At 42.2% G+C, this 20,379-nt stretch overlaps 1 protein-coding gene and 1 pseudogene across 1 annotated transcript; both read left to right on the top strand.

Annotated features, from left to right (window-relative positions):
- Window positions 1-809: 809 nt before the first annotated feature.
- On the top strand, window positions 810-1,787 carry LOC115725918. The gene is made up of 2 exons (XM_048279705.1): window positions 810-1,007; window positions 1,089-1,787. The coding sequence occupies exons 1-2, from the start codon at window positions 810-812 to the stop codon at window positions 1,785-1,787; spliced, it is 897 nt and encodes a 298-aa protein (XP_048135662.1).
- A 6,350-nt stretch (window positions 1,788-8,137) lies between these two features.
- LOC115725917 lies at window positions 8,138-17,900 on the top strand (annotated as a pseudogene).
- The last annotated feature ends 2,479 nt before the right edge of the window (window positions 17,901-20,379 follow it).

Genomic DNA, 20,379 nt, shown 5'->3' with positions numbered 1-20,379 from the left:
GGATGTACGAGCGAATCAACGCCCTAGCTGGGCTTAGGCGTTGACTCACCGAGATTTATTTCTCACCCCGTAGTTGTTAACCCTTTTTCGGGTCCCGAGTGATAAAGCAATGGCTTTTTAAGTCGAGGGTCGTTATAGGATTTTTGGGAGTAGATGAGGGCTTAACACTACCCGACCGTATACCTTTTTGAGATCCTAGTGAGGCGCCCCAAAGAATGGGGTTTGTTATGTCTTCTATAGCTTGGTAGGGTTAAGACTCCTCTGCTTTTGGTTAATGAAATGGAATTGTCTTTTGTTTGATGAATGAGTTGATTTTCCTACTTACTATCTCTGTTGTTAATTGTCCGGGAGAGTTCATGTTTCCGCATGCGTCGTAAGTACGTAGGTCGATAGTCTACTTGGGATGCTATCTTTGTGACCGGTGGCGAATTGGTAGGGATGTTGCGAGTTCTAGAGTCGGGGTGTGACATCCCCGCCCAAGGTGGTATCAAAGCAAGGTCAGCCTGATCCATCCGGTCATTGGCCTGGAGTGATAAGGTGCATTGTGAATCGGGATAGTTAGTAGGACTGTAAGCACTGTGCATGTGATTGTTGTCTATGTGTCATTGTTGTTGGGGCTGTCTTCTTATCGCGTTTGCTATGGGGTCGGCGGGACTCCGTAATTTACCCGCAAGATGAGCATACGCAGTGGAAGAGCACCCCGGGTTTGATCGGCTAGGCTGATCGAAGAGATCCTAGAGGAAGTTAGAGCACCCCGTCTTGCCAGGACTGTCAGATAAGATCCAAGGATCGATGGGATCCTCGAGGCAATGAGAGCCATTAGGAATCTAATGGGGCAGCAAGTAAGGAACCAGAATGCTGCCATTTTTGCTGAAGTACCGCAAGGGAACGTGCCAACTGGAGTGGCGAATGATGGACGCCAGGCACAAAAGTTGGTGGAGCGGTTCCTTAAGCCGAAGCCACCTAAGTTTGCGGGAAGCGGAGATCCCGAGGCTGCTACCTCTTGGGTAGAGGAGCTGGAGAAAGCGTTCGCTCCGCCGAGGTGTACCAACGAAGATAAGGTCACTCTGGCCGTTTATCGCTTATAGGGCAATACAAGTTTGTGGTGGAGAGCCACTAAGGACAGGGTCTTTCCCGACGATATAGTCCCGACATCAGATGCATTTGTGGAGGCGTTCAATGGGAAGTACTTCTCGAATACTGCGAGGAAACAGAAGATGGCAAAGTTCCTTCGTCTGCGCCTGAACCAACCGTCAGTGGATGAATACGAGGCTAGGTTCGCCGAACAAGTAAAGTATGCCCCAAGAATGACAGAGGACCTCGTGGATAGGGCAAAAAGATTCTGGGATGGACTGAAACCGGAAATCAAGAGTGTGTTGGTGCCGCTCAATTTGAAAGATTATGATGATCTATATGAGAGGGCACGGATGGTGGAACGTGATTTGGCTGAAAGGCATATCGCAATTGGATCGCGATTTATACCATCGCATAGACAAGACATTTGGCAAGGAAAGAAGGCGATGCCTAGTGGTAGGCACCACATTCTACCCAATAGTAGAGGGGTGATCAGCAAGCCGGTGTTCCGCCAAGATGGGGCGTGTCACTTATGTCGCCAAAGGCATGGACCCGGTCCGTGCTCGTTTAGTGGAGGGGCATGTTTTGGATGTAGCAAGTTCGGTCACCAAGTGAAAGACTGCCCGCAGAGGCAACAGATCGGGCAAGTGACGCAGCAGCATGGAGGACAGTTTGGATGGAACGTGTCACCGAACTTTCCAAGTCGACCCTAGGCGTAAGGAAGGGTGTTTGTTGTCACTAGAGATGAAGCGAAGGATTCGCCGACCGTTATAGGTACGGTTCTCTTGCACAATCTTATGGTGTATGCTTTGTTTGATCCGGGTGCTACACACTCGTTTGTGGTTGCTAGATTTGTTGAGTTGGTCGAGTTAACCTTATTGCTTTTGGATGTTGTTTTTAAGGTTTTTATGCCTTTAAAGGATAGCGTAGTTGTTGTTGTAGGCTGTCCCGACTGTAAGTTGGCTATAGATGGTCACGAGAGTAGGATAGATCTGATTATGCTAGAGGCGTTTGATTTTAATTTGATTGTGGGGATGGACTGGGCGACAAGGCAAAACGCCATAGTGAATTGTAGTCATAAGGCTGTGCGGTTTAACCCATTAAGTGGAGGTAGCTTTGAGTCTGTTGAGGTCGAGGTAGGACCTCAACGTTGTTGGTTTCATTATTGGAAGCGACACGTTTGTTGAAAAGTAGGTATCTAGGATACCCGGCGACGATAGTGGTAATATGATTGAGACTCGCAAGGAAGCAAACAGAAGTTAGAGAGCTTTAAGCGTGGATTTGAATGGTGAATGTGCTTGAGGTTTAATGATTTACTTAAGAACGATAAGTCGATATGGATATGGCATATCAATGGCTTTGGATGTGAAGTTTGAGTATTGATTTTGGTGGATCATAGGTTTGTAATTGTGCTGATTCCCGATTATTTTAGATATCGATTGTTGTGGAAATACTCCAATTAATTGATGATGTGAGGTTGACGAAGCGAGCAAGAAACGTTTGGACGAAGGACTAGTTGGATTATATGATTATAATTTTGAATTGTCAATGAGCAAACTTGAGGATATAGTATAATGGCCGACAGTAGATTATGTGATAAGTTGGGAAGGCGAGGGTCTAGGCTTAAATTGTTGAAGTTTGGTGGTTAGCTTGTTGGAATGATTGAAGTGATTAATTATGGATTATAAGTTTGAATCAGTGCGGCATTTTGGTAGTGTAAATTATTGACTTTTAAGGACTTTGATTGATTTAAAAAAAAAAAAAGATCGTAAGACATGGAATGGTGAACGTTTGGACTAAGGACCCGTGTGATTGAATGCATATGAGAATTATCTAGACCGCGATTGGATATGAGGTTATAGATTGATCTTAGGAAATGAATATTTGAGATGTATTAGTTGCTTGAGGAATTAGAAAGTTCGAAATGATAAGGATTGAAGTGAAAACAAGTGGTGTGTAAAGGTGATGAAGTGGATTTGCACCGCACATGTTCATGACATTGAAGTTGGTTCTCAAAGTGAAAATACTTTCAGGAGTGCATAACATTGCATCTTGAGCGTCATATGAAAGATGGTAAGTGGGTGGAGATGCCACGGTTGAGTGATACCTTTATGTCTCATGGTATTGGTAAAGGTCGGCTTACACCTTTGAGAATAGGTCGGAGAGAGCCTCTGCTGTGTGACTAGAATAAGCTTCAAATGATTGGAGACCCTACGAGCTCATCGACTAGCGACCCAACATTGTCATGGGGAAGTGTATACCATTTGAGGATCAGAACCAATGGAACCATAGGCAAACAGATGGAACGAAAGATTGTAGAGACAAACAAGAAAGGTTCGTAGTGGCAAGTTATGAGTGGATGATATGGTGGAGATTGCTAGTTGAGTCTTTAAGTTACTAAGATCGGTGATGGCCCGTAATAAGGTTAAGGTTGCGAGATGTGGAAATTAAGAAAGGCACGTGATTAGAGTGCGCATCCGAAGCATAGTGAGGCCACATAGTTTCTAGAGATAATGACCATGAGGGTTTTGCTTTGGTTAAGGTTGGAACCTTGTCGGAAACCCATCGTAGTAGCTATAGTATTAGTCATGTTAGTAAAAAGGAAGTATCAGAATTTGAGATAGCACTTTTGGTGGATTGGTTTGAAGACCGATGTAGTGAAGCATGTGATGAAGTGTTAGTCGTATCGGCAAGTCAAGGTACATTATGGTAGGTCTAGTGGATGATTGCAGCTCTTTGGAGATTCAAAAAAAAAAAATGAGAGTATGTCACAATGGACTCGTGATGGAAATTGCCTTGAAGTCAAAGGGGACATAGTTTAACTTGGGTAGTGGCGGGTAGATTGACAAAGTCTACTCGTCTTGTAGCGGTGAGAACGGATTTTGCTACGAACATATATATTGAACTATATGCACCACAAATAGAACATCTTTATGGAGTGCTAGTAAAAATCATTTCAGATCGTGATCCTAAGTTCACTGTCACATTTTGGAAAAGTCTGCGATCGGCATTGGGAACGAAGCTGCAGTTTTGTACGACCTACAATCCGCAGACGGATGGCCGGTCCGATAGGATAATTCGAATGCTAGGTGATATGTTGTAGGATGTGATCACGTTAGGTAGGGAAAATAGCGACGACTCTTGTCTGTTTGCTAGTTTAGAGATGACCGATCGTTAAGTGGGGATGGTTGATTTTTGTGGTTAGTTGTGCATATAGGATGTCAATCGACAGCTAGATCGGACAGCAAGTTCAAATGATGACAACTTAGGTTGTATCCTTAGAGTTGGACAGTTTAACTTATTTAGACAGATTGTGGATATGGAATTGTGACAAGTGGGTAATTGGGAATCGTAGGCTTGAATCTGGCCCGTGTATTGATGGTCACATCGTGGCATTTATGTGCTAAGTTGAGATATTGATTAATATGAAGTTAGTGGTATGGTAACATCATAAAGCGGAAGGAGCTATCCGGGAGAACGAGGAAGTTATGAAGAGTAGCTATCCTTATCTTTTTGAGTTGTTGTGATTGTACTGTAATTTCGGGGACGAAATTTCCTAAAGTAGGGAGAGTTGTGATACCCTGAAAAATCCGACTTCAGTAAAGTACTTGAATTCAATAAAAAGGATAAAAGTTGAATTTCGGTTGGTACAATAATTTGGACCGTATGGACATAAGTGACAATTTTTGGACATTCCCTGAAAGCCGATCATACTAGATTATGTTCCGATAATCTTAGTCATCTCAAATTATGATCGAAATCCTCGAGCCCGAGCATAATCCCGATCGAGCCCAACCTATGAAAAGACCAAAATTAACCTCCGTCCGGTGTGCCAAAATTTCGTTCTGCCCTGAAATACCGGATGACCCATTTTACCTCTCATTAATACACATGAAAACAGAATTCTTTAAAAACACCCAAGTGGGCCCCACTTGTCCCCTCATCCCATCCATCTCCCACCAACCCATCACCATCAACTTCTCTCTCTCTTCCTTTCTTTCCCCACACGTGCTCTCTCTCTTTTCCCTCCTTCTCTCTCTCTCTCTCTCTCTCTCTCTCTCTCTCTCTCTCTCTCTTTTCTCCTCTACCGCACGACGGTCCCCCCACCCCTCCTGTTCACCTTCTTCTTCTTCTTCCTCCCCCCGCAACTTGCGAGACCAGCCTTTCCGTCCTCACTTTGTCCGACCACTACGTCATCCCGTCACCGCCACTATCCACGACTCATCCACCGGTCATCGATCCTCCGCGCGCCATCGCCGACCAGCCCTATCGACCCCGGCCTCTATCCCGAGCCGACCTGCGTTAGTCCTCGCCCGCGAGACCTCACGACCCCTAGATCTGTGGACCCGAAGCCCCGCCGACCCGCGACCTCCTACTTTCCGCCTCACCCGCGTCGTCCCGACCTCACCTTGTCGCCGTCCGTGAGCTAGCCGGAGCCGCTTGCCCTTCGGCGTGACGCCTCGCCACCGTGAGCCGCCGAAACCCCCGGATCCCGCACCTCAGCCGAGTCCCTACGCCACCCTCAACCTTCTCGGTCATGAGCCCGGGTCCTTGATGCCTATTCGACTCGGATCCGAGCCGTTTCGCCAAAATTACTATTCGGTGAACAGTATTGTGAACAGTGCGGTGAACAATTCTGGTGAACAAAGGATCGTGAACATTAGCTCCCCCCCGCATGAACAGTGTTCGACTCGATCCGAAAGTCTAGTGCCCGAGCTAATTTTATTGTGAGTTAAACCCCTAAATCTCGATTAGGGTGCTAATTGCACTCATTAATAGTTAATTAGCATAATTATCAATTTATGATGTTTATGTAGATTAATTGTGGTCGGAGTAGATAGAAATTGGGTTTAAGATAAATGACCACAATTATTTAAGATAGTTTAACGAGTTAGATCGTCTGTGGCTAATTGGTGAGTAAACTTGGGTGATTGTTTGGGCAGTGATTGCTAGTGTTTGATTGCGAGCGAACGATAGGTCAGAGCCGAGCATGTGACTTTTAATTGGTTGAAATTGGATTAATAATTAACGTTGGGATTATTAATTGTGTTAATTAATCCGCGGTGATTAAATGTTTGACCGAAGGCTTGATATTGACTGTTGCTTGTTGCGCGAGCGATTTTGGGTGTCAAGCACACTGTTTCAAATATAAAGCCTTGTGGATAATATTGTGCATTCATATGACCACGTGAGAATTAAATTGCTTATTTTAGCATGAAAATGGCCGTGGGCCGAGTCTTTGAGCACGTCCGCATGAGCATCCGGCTAAAAGTAAAAGATAAAAATTGGTTGGCTATCGGATGTGCACGAGTGGTCATATGATGAGATTAAACCGTGCGAGTTATGCGGGAACCCGACAAGTTCGTACCGTGCCTGTCATGCGGAACCACACGACTTGTCAGAAGCACGTCAATTCATGCCCGTGCCGTTGGTACGGATCATACAAATTATTGGATGCCGGTCGCAGCTTGTGACGGACCGAAACTTCTTTTTGGAGTGCATATCTGCTATGCCATGCCAGCCGCACCGGATACATAGCTTTCGATCGCCGTCGCCGAAAGTAAGGGACGATGCCTGATCTCGCCAATAGACACTACCGATCGTAGTGTTGGGGCCACACCAGTCGTGTGCGCCGACCACCCCGATCGCGTGGGTCACCGATTAATAAATGGACTTCGTGTGGTGTCCCGTGCATGCAAGTGATGTGATGCCTTGCCAATGAATTGGATTGGTTGGTTTGACTGTTAAGTCATCTGCATTGCATTATGCGTGGCTTTTGGAGGGTAAGCTTGCATGTGGTTGAGATATATGCTATGAGATGTCGTGGTTGTTTATTAGGATGTCTGAGCGAATCAACGCCCTAGCCGGGCTTAGGCGTTGACTCACCGAGATTTATTTCTCACCCCATAGTTGTTAACCCTTTTTTAGGTCCCGAGTGATGAAGCGGTGGCCTTTTAAGGCGAGGGTCGTTATAGGATTTTTGGGAGTAGATGAGGGCTTAATCCTACCTGACCGTATATCTTTTTGAGGTCCTAGTGAGTCGCCTTGAAGAATGGGGTTGGTTATGTCTTACGTAGCTCAATAGGGTTAAGAGCTTTTGGTTAATGAAATGGAATTGGCTTAACCCTACCTGACCGTTTCCGCGTGCGTCGTAAGTACGTAGGTCGATAGTCTACCCGGGATGCTATCTTTTGTGACCGGTGGCGAATTGATAGGGATGTTGCGAGTTCAAGAGTCAAGGCGTGACACCAACACCAACACCAACACCCACCCCCCCCCCACACACACACACACACACACACACACACACACACACACGTATATATATATAACTGACCATCATTTTGTTCCTCCTATCAAAAATAGGTGATTGTGTTTTAGTCCATCCGTTAATTTTCTCGAAAATGTAGAAAAAATTAGGTTTTTTGAAAATTCTTCTTTTTGACAAAGGTAATTCCTACGGAAATGAACTCTTACATTAAGAAGAAAACATCGTACCCACAATAAACAAAACGGAAACTAGTGAAATTCTTAATTATGGCTACTGGATCCTACATAGAAATATACAAAGTTAAAAAGAAGGAAAGTAGCTAAATTTAGGGCCAATAGGCTAAAGCGGAAGGAAGACTAAACAGAAATAAGGTTTGAAGGCGATCACCAGTTATATTAAGCTTTGTGCGAGATAAAATACCTACACGAAGACTAGTCAAAGGAGTTGTTCGAGTTGTTGCTCGGTCGTCCCACTCGCTGGATTGGTCCTCGTTTTACTCTTGTTGTTACCTCGAGCTTCTCAAGTTATGTGCGTCGGGAGAGACGCGAATGTCTTCAAGTAGAGATTTCAGCTAGTTCGTGAATTTTTGCTGCTTTGTGTGGATTCTATTTTTCTTTTTGTTTGATGCGGAACTGAAATTTTGATCCACTTCGGTGGCGGTTGAAGTAGAATAACAAGATTGACAAAAAAAAGAAAGAAAGAGAGTAACAAGACGCGATATTCCCTACATCTCTCTCTCTCTACGTTGCTTTCGTTGTATGAGAGGGAGGTGAAGAGTCAACCCGCTGATTCATGGCTCATCCACACTTCAGAGCCGGAGCGGAGGTGGAGATCACTAGCCCCATCAAACGCCTCCAGGGAACGCTCTTTCCCGGAAGAGTTGTGGCACCGTCGCCCCACTATCCCCACGCCTTCTTGGTTGAGTACACAACCCTAACAGCCCGGAGCGATGCCGGCCGCCCCTCCGAGCCAAACATAGCGGTGGTCCCCGTTGGCCGCCTGAGGCCAAGCCCACCTGCCGAAACCAGCCCGAGTTTCCATCTCGACGACGTCGTCCACACGTTCGTCTTAGGGCGGTGGTGGAAGGGCATGATCACCAAGGAACTGGAGAACTCGCGGTACATGGTGTACTTCCGGTGTGTGAAGCGGCGGCACCCGTTTGACGCGGCGGAGCCGAGGCTCCACTGCGAGTGGCTCAACGAGAATTGGGTCCCGCCGTTCAAAGCTAAGGAGGAAGATGGTGACGGTGAAGATGATGAGGTAGATTGTTGATTAGGTTTTCTCGTTCGGCTTTAATTACGTTTTTTGAAAGTTTCACTGTTGGGGTGAATTCTTTGTCTCTTCCCGATTAGCATAGGGGATTTGACATGATAATCTCGGTGATTCAAATGAATTGGAATGCTTTCTCTCTTATTTCCTAAAGCCCCTTACTTTGTAAGCTTTGTTGTGGTCTCTTAATCTCTGAAAGTTCTGATTGAATTGAAAGCATTTAAATTAGTAGCTGTGAAGGCCTAATTCGAGTGGCTTGTGACATTGCTATGTCAATTGAAAGGTAGTACCGAGTGGCGACCCTTTTTCTTCGATAAAGTTTAAACATGCAATCCACTTCAGATTATATGAAAGGTAGGCATTAGCAAAGAATGCCTAAGTCGACACGATGGTGTTGACGCCTAAATTTTGATTAATCTATTTTTTGCATAAAAATTATAAAAAAATCATCTCACATATTTATTTTTAGCGTACATTGCATTGGCATATAATCGGGCAAGCAGAACACTTAATTTAGCATGCGTCTAGACTAGGCACGGGATGGAAAAATACACCGAGAAGATTTGAAACTTCAAGGACTGTATTGCAAATACTTAAAATTTCGGGGATTGTATTGCAAATACTTGGAACTTCGGGGGGGTATGTGCAAATACCAAAAGAAGATGAAGAAGGGAAGATGATGAAGGGAAGATAATGAAAAGAAGATGAAGAAGGGAAGATGATGAAGGGAAGATAATGAAGGGAAGATGAAAATGGAAGGTGAAGAAATGAAGATGAAGAAGGGAAGATGAAAATGGAAGGTGAAGAAATGAAGATGAAGAAGAGAAGATGAAGATGGAAGGTGAAGAAATGAAGGTGAAGAATGAAGGATGAAGAACTTTGCCTATAAAAGAGAGAGCTCTTGAGAAGAGTTTTAGAAGGGGGAAGTGGAAGAGAATTGAGAGAGAGAGTAGAAGAGAATTGAGAGAGTTTTTTAGGAAGAGTGGAAGAGAATTGAGAGAGTTTTGAGAGAGTTTTTGAGAGGAATTTTTAGAGAGGAAAAAGAGAGTTCTTGAGAAAAATCAGAAGAGAAAATTCGAGAGTGAAGAAAAGAGTTTTAGTCGAGCATCATCTTCGACGAGTCCCGACACATATTTCGCCCCTTGCAACCCAACAACGCCGTTGCTTGCCATTTTCGACGACAGCCGCGTTCTTCCAGCTCCGAGATCTTGAAGGGAACTATAACGTGTATGTGAGTAAGATTTTGTGTAATAGAAGGTAATCCTTTCCATCTCGATCTACAAAAATGTAATCGTTTGGTTTGAACATTTGTTTGTTTATTTTAGACATGCCACGTGTTCCAAAATTTAGCATTATTACGTGTTAATTTATTTTTGTAAATACTCGTGATTGGCTGCGTTTTCTTTCTTTCTAAATTATCCATTGTGTATATCGCACAAAGTTCCATGTTTTACATTCCCATAAAAAAGAAGAAAAAACCAAAAAAATTGCATCTTTGAATTTCAAGTAAAATCCATCAAAATTGCCAAATCAAATATTTTTCATGAAAATGGTACCGAAAGGGCGTTAGAGAAATCTGACGTAACCAAATCCCCGAATTCAAAATCTCCGGTTCGCGGAAATAAGATAGTTTTCTCCCGCTATTTTATTTAGGTTTCTAATCAACCTACCAAAAATGATTAGTGGCGGCTCCAAAAAATGAAAAATCTTTTGCAAGATAATCACATGGACCATAAGTTGCGATTTGGTATGGACTTGGGAGAGTCCGAGTTAGGTTAGTTAATTAATTAACCTGATAATCCATTAGCCCGAAAATTAAACTCGTCTATTTTTTTTTAGGTCGCGACAGCTTGGCGACTCCGCTGGGGATCCAAAGAGGACTTAGGCCAGATAATTTCATGAAAAAGAAATCACTTGATTTGGTAAACTTTGGTTGAATTCTCATTCTTAGGTGTTAAATGTTTTTGCAGATTGGGAGTTATAAGGGGAGGAGTGATCGGCTAACCCTTTGTTTTGCAAGCTTGGTGAATTGGAATTGTGATTTAATTTTTGAATCATTGAAGCGGTGTTTGCCTTTAATTGTTGTGCATGATTTATCGTATTTGCACTACACCGCACATAACCCGTGACCGGACCCGGGTCACACTAATAGTTTTAAGATGGTATTTAGATGGTTCTTTAACCTTGGTGGTAAGGTTTCGCTAAAGGTTATCCCATCCGGATCCCGAAATTTTTTTCAAAAAATGGCTCAAGGATTGTTCTCATGCACGTGAGGCTACGATGCATGATAATTGCCCTTGTCGACCGAACCAAGCCGAAGTGATTGGACCCGACTAGTCATGACTATTGTACGCGAGGTTACGACTAGTCATGATGACTGTGCGCGAGGCTGCGACATGTCGTTTCGTTCATCATTTCACTTTGCAAAAGCCTTTTGGATAGATAGAATAAGATTTAAACTCACAATTCATGCGCATGTCTTTGTGATTGGCATTTTCTTCGTATGAGAGGTAATTTCTTGTCTCTTGTACCCTGTTATCTCATTTTTATTTTGGGCCGGTCCATGGTTTAGGTTGATTGTTTAGAAGTTTCATTGTCTTATTTTCAATTTCGCACTTTGCTTCCGTAGCTTTTACAATTTCATCGGTTGTCCTCAATTTTGATTTGGCTTATTCCTGTTGTGCGATTTTTACTAAATTCTACGATCGAGCTTTGAGTAAGTGCCAAACACGAAAGTTGTAGACCTATGTTTCAACTAATATCTTGCAAAATTTCAGAATTAAATTCATAATTTAAGATGGCCCTTCGTTTTTTCAACAACATGCGGTTATAACAGTTTTCTGAACGTGATTGTTTTGGAGAGACACATTAAACTGATTTGATCCGTGCATTTCTAGTCTGATTGGCCAACATAAAAGTTGTTCATCACCTTCTCAACTATAAGCTCGTAAAATTTGGACATGTTTTGATCAACGTACGGATTAATACGAATTTTTTCGTAAAAGCGGACAAACTGAAAATTACATGTTTCAATCCTTTGGCCATAATCACTTTGTTCGTTTGAGTCTAGAGGGATGTCATGGGCCGGCTCGCTATTCTTGCTCCCTATACTCATTTTGGGTTTGTTACTGCGTACAGGTAATTTGTCACGGATCCTCTACACATTACTCGATCGGTCGCAAAGAGGATGTCCGACATCAACGCTATCATCGGTGCTGCCCTAGACGAGAAACTTGGCTCCTTGATCGAGCGCTTTGAAGGGATGATGTCCCGAAAGATGGAAGAAATTATGGCCGCCTTCACCGCCAAACTTCAATCATCCGCCGCCATCCCGCCGCTTCCTGCTCTAGTTCCTCCTACGGACAACTTCGGTAAAGCCCCGGAAGCTACTCCCTATCCGACAATGCCGGTAGAGGATGTGATCATCACGGGCATGAGCTCGAGCACGCCGCCCGTAGTCCCAATCCCTCAAGCCAGCCATGTGGCCCCCGGATTGAATGGTGATACGGCCAAGCTATTGGCCCAAATGGAACAGAGGATCCGAGAGGTCGAGGGGACTCACAACATACCCCAGGTCGACCTGTCTGTCTTTTCAAAGATCATTGTGCCGGAAAAGTTCAAGATGCCCGACTTTGAGAAATATGATGGAACTTCCAACTCGGTTCAGCACGTCCGGATATACCAGGCAAGAATGAATAAGCATGTGACCAACGGCCCTTTAATGGTTCAGACTTTCCAGGCTAGTTTAAAAGAAGCTCAGCCCAGATGGTTACAAAACCGGAGAGATAACATCCCGGACATACAATCCGATCCAGATGAGTTGATCTTTTCAATTCAAAAGTTCACAAGAAATTCGTACAAGGGTAAAGCGGTATCGTTTCAACTCGTTTAGAACATGAGAACGTACATTGACGCTTTCCCTTTTGATTTTTACAGGGGTCACTGCCTTTCCGGATAGGGAAGTATCCATTCTCCCCGAAAAATTAATGAAATAAGAAATTCCTGAAGCCTTTGACAATCTCATGTCTCGAACCGGATAATGAAGTTTTTGCAACTCATTTGCATGAGCAGGGGCAACTCGCGATCCACGCCCCTAAGAAGTTTCTTATGTGCTTGCGAATTCTGTCCACCAAGATAAAAAGTTGTTGCATTTTACATGCTCAAAAACACTTATACATTGCATAGTTTGCGCATGACTGTTCCTCATGTTTAATTTACCAACTACGAATAAGGAACATGAACCGCATAAGATACATCGAATGTATGGAATGGGGCAGGACAGGATGATGAAAGGCAATCTTTTTCCAAACACGTCCCATTTTTTCAAGCGAGATGAACGGTGGCCAAATTCCGCATTCCCCGAGGTAAAGAGTTTTCTCGCAAAAGGTACGATAACTGAAGTAACGGAGGCGTTCATTTCTCTATCCTAAACACTACAAGTTATCCATTGATTACCCCTTTTGAGCGGTGGTTTCATTTCTTTACCCCTGTCAAGAACCACCCTACATCGGGGTCCAGACGAGTTAATTCTAACAAGAACACGAGGTAAATGGTTAGAAATTTTCTTGCTCGGACTAACATTAATCTGCGGGTGTTTCTTTGCATTTATACTCGAATTTTAATTCAAGTGCCTTAGGATGATGAAGATCATTCACTTCTCTATCCTATACACTTCATTCTTTGCATAGCCCACTTGAGCCTGCAAATTCATTTCTTAAACCCCTGTTGGTGATCATTTGCTCATTCCAAAGGCGAAGATAGCATTTTCCCAAGGATTAGAATTGGAGATGGTCGAGTCAACGAGAGAATTCCCGAATGATCATTATGCTTGTTGTAATTCTCGGTTCAAAGTCATGGGATTGTAAAAAAAAGGAGAGGCAAACTCGGCTTAAATGAGAAGGGCCCGCTCTAAAAAACAAAAAAAATAAAAATAAAAAAAAAAAAAGCAAAATAAAGAGATGTCGAAGGGCTCTCAAAGAAAAAGGAAAAGAAATCTTTTCTCGAAAAAAAGAAGAAAAAAAGAAAAATGAGAGTCGGGAGTAAGAAAAGCAAAGGTCGATCTCATATGAAAATTTCAAGCATAGGAAAAGCAAAGTGCCTACCAAAAGTAAGGCCAATGCACATTCATTTGTAAAGTACTTCTGAATTTTGAATGTACATTTTTGCATGTTAAGTTGTAAATTCCATGTACATGTTTGCATTGTGTCTCTTGCAAATCCTTGACAGACACTTGTTGTGAAGAAGACTCCCCAAGAAATCGGTTTGTAAAGTGCAATTTTCAGTAGAAAACTACCATCCCTCATTCAATGATGGTATTCTTTTCGAAGACATTTCCGGAAGACCAAGATCGGTGACTAGTCGGCGATGATCACCAACGTCAAGCCCCTTCTCATTTAATTTCCGAGCCAAAACGAGCCTTTTCGTTCCTCGGTCCCCAATCCTAGCCTACGTTATAACCCTCCAAAGTCTCTTCGATTAGGGCACTTGAGTTAACGTAGAGTTAAATGATTTTAAGCATCACTCGAAGAAGTTCGAGCAAGATTATTTCTCTCTCATTTTTGCGGGATTCTTGACTTGTAAATCCGGAGCAAATGATGAAGAAATTCATTTCAAAGACCTTGACTCAACTGGAGTCCCCTTTGTAAACCTTTGACCTAGCTCTCATTACGGTCCTAATCAAGACCTCCGGATCGACTCGGTCGTATCAATTGCGAGATTACTTGGATCCTTATCGAATGCGATGATGGAAAGATTGAGTGATTTCTCTTGAATCCTGCAGACAGGATAAATAGCTTTTCTCGAGAGTGAGAGAAAGCCCTTTCGGATCGAAGTCCCCCATTCAGCTCACATTCGAGGTATTCGTAATGTGAGAACCTCCCTGGACAAAATTGGTAATGCAAACTTGACGAATGGTTATACATGAACCATAGTATGAGTGATTGCATTATACTCATTGTTGAATATGTTTGTGTGTGTTACCTCGACATTCTATGATAGGTAATACATTCCCGATGTTCGAGTTCCCTCCCAAGGTCTCGAAATTCATCCAAGGATTATTGAATGAGCAAGTTTTGCTGGCAAATGCCTACTAGGTACGATACGAGCAATCTGTTTCGTTCCTTGATTAATCGTTTGGAGAACCCGGGTAAGTTTTCTCGAACCCCTTTTCAAATTAACAACTCTTCGATGATAGTTGTTATGATTCAATTCGGGCAATATGCCCCTTTTGTACTTATCGATTCCATTCGATGGTGCTCCTATCAAATATTGTTCAATTCGGGCAATATGCCTCTTTTCTCGGGACGTGAAGACATATGCACCGGCGATCTTGACATCTTATCAAATCATAACGACGTAGCTCTTATGGTTTCAATCTCGGGACGTGAAGACATATGCACCGGCGATCTTGACATCTTATCAAATCATAACGACGTAGCTCTTATGGTTTCAATCTCGGGACGTGAAGACATATGCACCGGCGATCTTGACATCTCATCAAATCATAACGACGTAGCTCTTATGATTTCGGTTTCAGATCACGAAGACGTATGCACTGGTGATTTTGACCTTTAGTCGGCTCATAATGACATAGCTCTTATGATTTTCGGCTCCTTTATCAAATCATGAAGACATAAGCACCCATGATTTTGATCCAAACCAAATCATAACGACGTAGCTCTTATGATTTTGGTTCCCCTTTGTCGAATCGTGAAGACATATGCACTGGCGATTTCAACATTTAATCAACTCACAACGACGTAGCTCTTGTGAACTTGATTTCACTTCTTTCGACTCACAACGACGTAGCTCTTGTGATCTCAAACGACACACATATCTTGCGCTGTCTTGCATTAGGGAGAAGTCTCCGATAACAGATAGGCCAAATACCTTAAAATCCTTACATATGCAAAAAGAAGCTTGGAAATTAAGAGAACCATTAGCTTACGAGAAATTTGATAAAACAAGTATTCTTGTATGCGATCCATGTGCATGTCTCTCTAACATGAAAAAGGGAAATTATGACACATGTTATTTACGGTCTTGCATATCATGCATCACTTCATTACATAAAAAATGGGATTAAAACTCCCGCCAAAAAGTTCATCCATAATTTGCACTATCAAAATTTAGGATTCAATTTTGTCTTTGAGCGGAACCTCTACGAGCCTCCACTCAAAGAGGGGCAGCTGTTGACGCCTAAATTTTGATTAATCTATTTTTTGCATAAAAATTATAAAAAAATCATCTCACATATTTATTTTTAGCGTACATTGCATTGGCATATAATCGGGCAAGCGGAACACTTAATTTAGCATGCGTCTAGACTAGGCACGGGATGGAAAAATACACCGAGAAGATTTGAAACTTCAAGGACTGTATTGCAAATACTTAAAATTTCGGGGGATTGCAAATACTTGGAACTTCGAGGGACTGTATTGCAAATACCAAAAGAAGATGAAGAAGGGAAGATGATGAAGGGAAGATAATGAAAAGAAGATGAAGAAGGGAAGATGATGAAGGGAAGATAATGAAGGGAAGATGAAAATGGAAGGTGAAGAAATGAAGATGAAGAAGGGAAGATGAAAATGGAAGGTGAAGAAATGAAGATGAAGAAGAGAAGATGAAGATGGAAGGTGAAGAAATGAAGGTGAAGAATGAAGGATGAAGAACTTTGCCTATAAAAGAGAGAGCTCTTGAGAAGAGTTTTAGAAGGGGAAGTGGAAGAGAATTGAGAGAGAGAGTAGAAGAGAATTGAGAGAGTTTTTAGGAAGAGTGGAAGAGAATTGAGAGAGTTTTGAGAGAGTTTTTGAGAGGAATTTTTAGAGAGGAAAAAGAGAGTTCTTGAGAAAAATCAGAAGAGAAAATTCGAGAGTGAAGAAAAGAGTTTTAGTCGAGCATCATCTTCGACGAGTCCCGACACATATTTCGCCCCTTGCAACCCAACAACGCCGTTGCTTGCCATTTTCGACGACAGCCGCGTTCTTCCAGCTCAAGAGATCTTGAAGGGAACTATAACGTGTATGTGAGTAAGATTTTGTGTAATAGAAGGTAATCCTTTCCATCTCGATCTACAAAAATGTAATCGTTTGGTTTGAACATTTGTTTGTTTATTTTAGACATGCCACGTGTTCCAAAATTTAGCATTATTACGTGTTAATTTATTTTTGTAAATACTCGTGATTGGCTGCGTTTTCTTTCTTTCTAAATTATCCATTGTGTATATCGCACAAAGTTCCATGTTTTACATTCCCATAAAAAAGAAGAAAAAACCAAAAAAATTGCATCTTTGAATTTCAAGTAAAATCCATCAAAATTGCCAAATCAAATATTTTTCATGAAAATGGTACCGAAAGGGCGTTAGAGAAATCTGACGTAACCAAATCCCCGAATTCAAAATCTCCGGTTCGCGGAAATAAGATAGTTTTCTCCCGCTATTTTATTTAGGTTTCTAATCAACCTACCAAAAATGATTAGTGGCGGCTCCAAAAAATGAAAAATCTTTTGCAAGATAATCACATGGACCATAAGTTGCGATTTGGTATGGACTTGGGAGAGTCCGAGTTAGGTTAGTTAATTAATTAACCTGATAATCCATTAGCCCGAAAATTAAACTCGTCTATTTTTTTTTAGGTCGCGACAGATGGCAATATTTTATCATTCTCGATATTGATTGTATACAAGATGCTATTTCGTCAACCTTATGCCGTGGATGATATGTAACATGCTTTGCAATCTCTGTAAGGTCGTGTTCGCATGACAATGAGGAAGTCACCAACAACTTCGCATGCTTACCTCAATATTTGGATATTGCAGGAAGGGACCTCAACAATTTAAGAGAAATCCGGCGACGTCAGCCAAACAGCAAACGGAATGTTTGCCAAGGGAGCACTGGTCGAGGTGAGAAGTGACGAAGATGGATTCCAAGGTTCTTGGTTCGCGGCCACCATAATCCGGAAGTTAGCGAGGAATCAATTCTGCGTTGAGTACCAAAACCTTAGAGCGGAGGATAACAGCTCGCAGTACTTGAGGGAGCAGGTTGCCTCAAGTCACCTGAGGCCCTACCCACCGGAGACCATTGCGGTCGACCCTTACGAACCGAAGGCAAGTGTCGATGCCTTGTACAATGAAGGGTGGTGGGAGGGCATCATTGAGAGGGCTCTCACCCGTATGTGCTATCAGGTTTTTTTTCAAGGGCACTGGAGATAGGATGAAGTTCCACCACTTGGAGCTCCGTCCTCATCAGGATTGGGTCGACGGGAAGTGGGTGATGCCTTCTCGAGTCTAGCAGGAAGTGATTGAAGAGACTACCGACTGTATTCAGTTCCTGAAATTTCTCAGTACGTAGGAAAATAAGTAAGCGTCTTGCGAAATGAAGACGAGGAGCTCTTGATCGGATTCTTCGGATCATTCGTGGAGACTAGGTTGCTAAAGTGATTGAATGTTCTGTCACCAAATTTACTAGTCATTTCTCTATGGATGGAGGGAACTAACATGATACGATGGCTATAGTATTGCAGTCACTGTTGATGTGATAGGCCTTCATGTGTTTATTTAAGAATTAGTTTTTCCCTTTAACTGAAATAAATTTCAGGATGAAGCCACCGGCTGATATTGTTCCTTGTTTCATCTATACCCATGTTAACATTATATGTGCCCAAAACCATAAATTGAGTCTATTGATCGAATAACAAGATTATTCATTAGTTATTTTGTTTTACACAATGTTTAGTGGGTAACTTAGATATGAGCATGACATATTCAGGGAACGATATCATTGGTCTACAAACCAGCTTGATAGAGTCATGATTTTCACAAATGCTCTACTGTTCTAGGGAAAAAGTGTGATTTAGCATTACACTAGCGTCACACAAAGGTGGGACAAATTGTCAAAAAAATTATAAACTTATTGAACTTTGACAATTCAATCTTAAATTTTTTTCTTTTTTTTGAATAAATCCATCTGACTAATTTTGGTCGGATATCGCTGATGTGGACACCGATCATCATATGTGGTATTGCCGGCGTGACGTGGATATTTTTTTTTAATCTTTTGTAATTTATTTTTCATTTTTTCTCTTTCTTTGTATTTTTTCTCTTAATAAAACCAGCAAGGGTCTCCAGGCCCTCATTGGCCATTGGGAAAAGGCAAGGACGCCTTCGCCTGCTGCAGTAAGAGGAAAAAACAAATAAAATAAGATAAAATTTTAAAAAAGAGAAAGAAAAGAATAATTAATAACAAAATTTAAAATATCATCAAACATTGTCCACGTCCGCATCGGTGATGCCATGTAGGTATCCACGTCGGTGACTTCTAGTCAAAATTGGTTGGATAGGCTTAATTGGCAAAGCTTATCATAAAAATACTTATAGCTTATCATAAAAATTGTGATAGCTTATCATATAAAATAACGATAGCTTATAAAAAAAAAATCGATAGCTTATCATAAATTTTGTGATATCTCATCATATAAAATACCGACGACTTATCGTAAAATTCAATAGCTTATCGCATAAAATACCGATAGCCTGTCGCATCCTTGATAACTTCTCAAGTCCACTTATCACTTATCAAGGTAGCCTATTAACTAATAACTAATTAAATTAGTACTAACATACTTAAACTAATCTAAACTCATCATAATCAAGTTTAACATACTAATCAAGGGATTAAGGTGATAACTCATCCGATCACAAATCCGAGGAAACCGGCGCGTCGGCGGCGGCGGCGGCGAGGGCTGCACGTGGCTTGGTCTAACAACAACCCGGAACCACCAAGGATAGCCGACCAGTAGCAAACAGAATTGTAGGGGGCTGTTTTTGGCTTGAAGGTGCTTGAATAAGCATGAAAACGACTCGAACGAAGCGTGTACGGCAACGGGAGGTCACGGCGGCACTTGGGGATGACCTTGGCCAGCCAAACAAGGACAAAAAGGGCTGATATGGTGCTAGAATGGTGGATGGCCGAAGCTTAAGGGAGAGAGGGAGAATTTGGCCAAAACACGAGAGAGAGAGAGAGAGAGAGAGAGAGAGAGAGAGAGAGAGAGAGAGAGAGAGAGAGAGAGAGAGAGAGAGAGAGAGAGAGAGAGAGAGAGAAAGAGAGAGACCAATGAGATAATATCTCAATTTTAGCTTCTTGAGCAAGTCTTGCTCAAGGTAAGAATCCCTCATTAATGCCAAGCCTCAAAAGTCTTCATCCCATCAAAGCTTCTTATCTTTTGCTAATAATGCAAGAAGGGCGATTTGATCATTTCACAAGGTAAGAGTATTTTGGTAAATTCACAAAGTGTAGTATGAAGTACTATATGTACATTTGAGCTAATATTTTGTACGAATTCGTATAAATTGAAATTGGGCTAAAATGGATAGAGTTTGGGCTTTAGAAAAGCTTAATGGGCTTTAGTGGGCTTACTTGGGCCCAATTGGGCTTGGCTTGGGTCCAATGGCCAAACCCTACTTGGGCTTGAGGCCTAATGGGTCCTCGTCCGGCCCACTTCCTTGTAACCTTCAAATCTCGGCTCGTCAATCCTTAAACCGAGAGTCTTGAGAAAATCGATAAATTAGCATCTCAATGAGGTGACGTCCAAAAATTTAGTCATGAAATTCTCAAAGATTCAATACCCATATTCGGATTCTAATTTATGGTTAAAATTGATCGATAACACATTTCGAGCTAACGAGCGGCTTCTAGGAGTTACTCATATTCGACTCGTAGTTGATTTGACCTCAATCCAAGTTTGATCTTTCTCAAACCATGGACGACATCG

This window comes from Rhodamnia argentea, chromosome 5, assembly GCF_020921035.1.
Source record: "Rhodamnia argentea isolate NSW1041297 chromosome 5, ASM2092103v1, whole genome shotgun sequence".
In the NCBI taxonomy this organism is placed as follows: domain Eukaryota; kingdom Viridiplantae; phylum Streptophyta; class Magnoliopsida; order Myrtales; family Myrtaceae; genus Rhodamnia; species Rhodamnia argentea.
The sequence above is the reverse complement of the archived record's forward strand: the minus strand, read 5'-3'. Positions and strand labels throughout refer to the sequence as shown.

Excerpts from the sequence above, each read along its gene's own strand:
- LOC115725918 (XM_048279705.1), top strand. The coding sequence starts at position 810 with ATGAGAGCCATTAGGAATCTAATGGGGCAGCAAGTAAGGAACCAGAAT. Across the intron at positions 1,008-1,088 it reads CCGAGGCTGCTACCTCTTGG|GGCAATACAAGTTTGTGGTG; the intron begins GTAGAGGAGCTG and ends TATCGCTTATAG.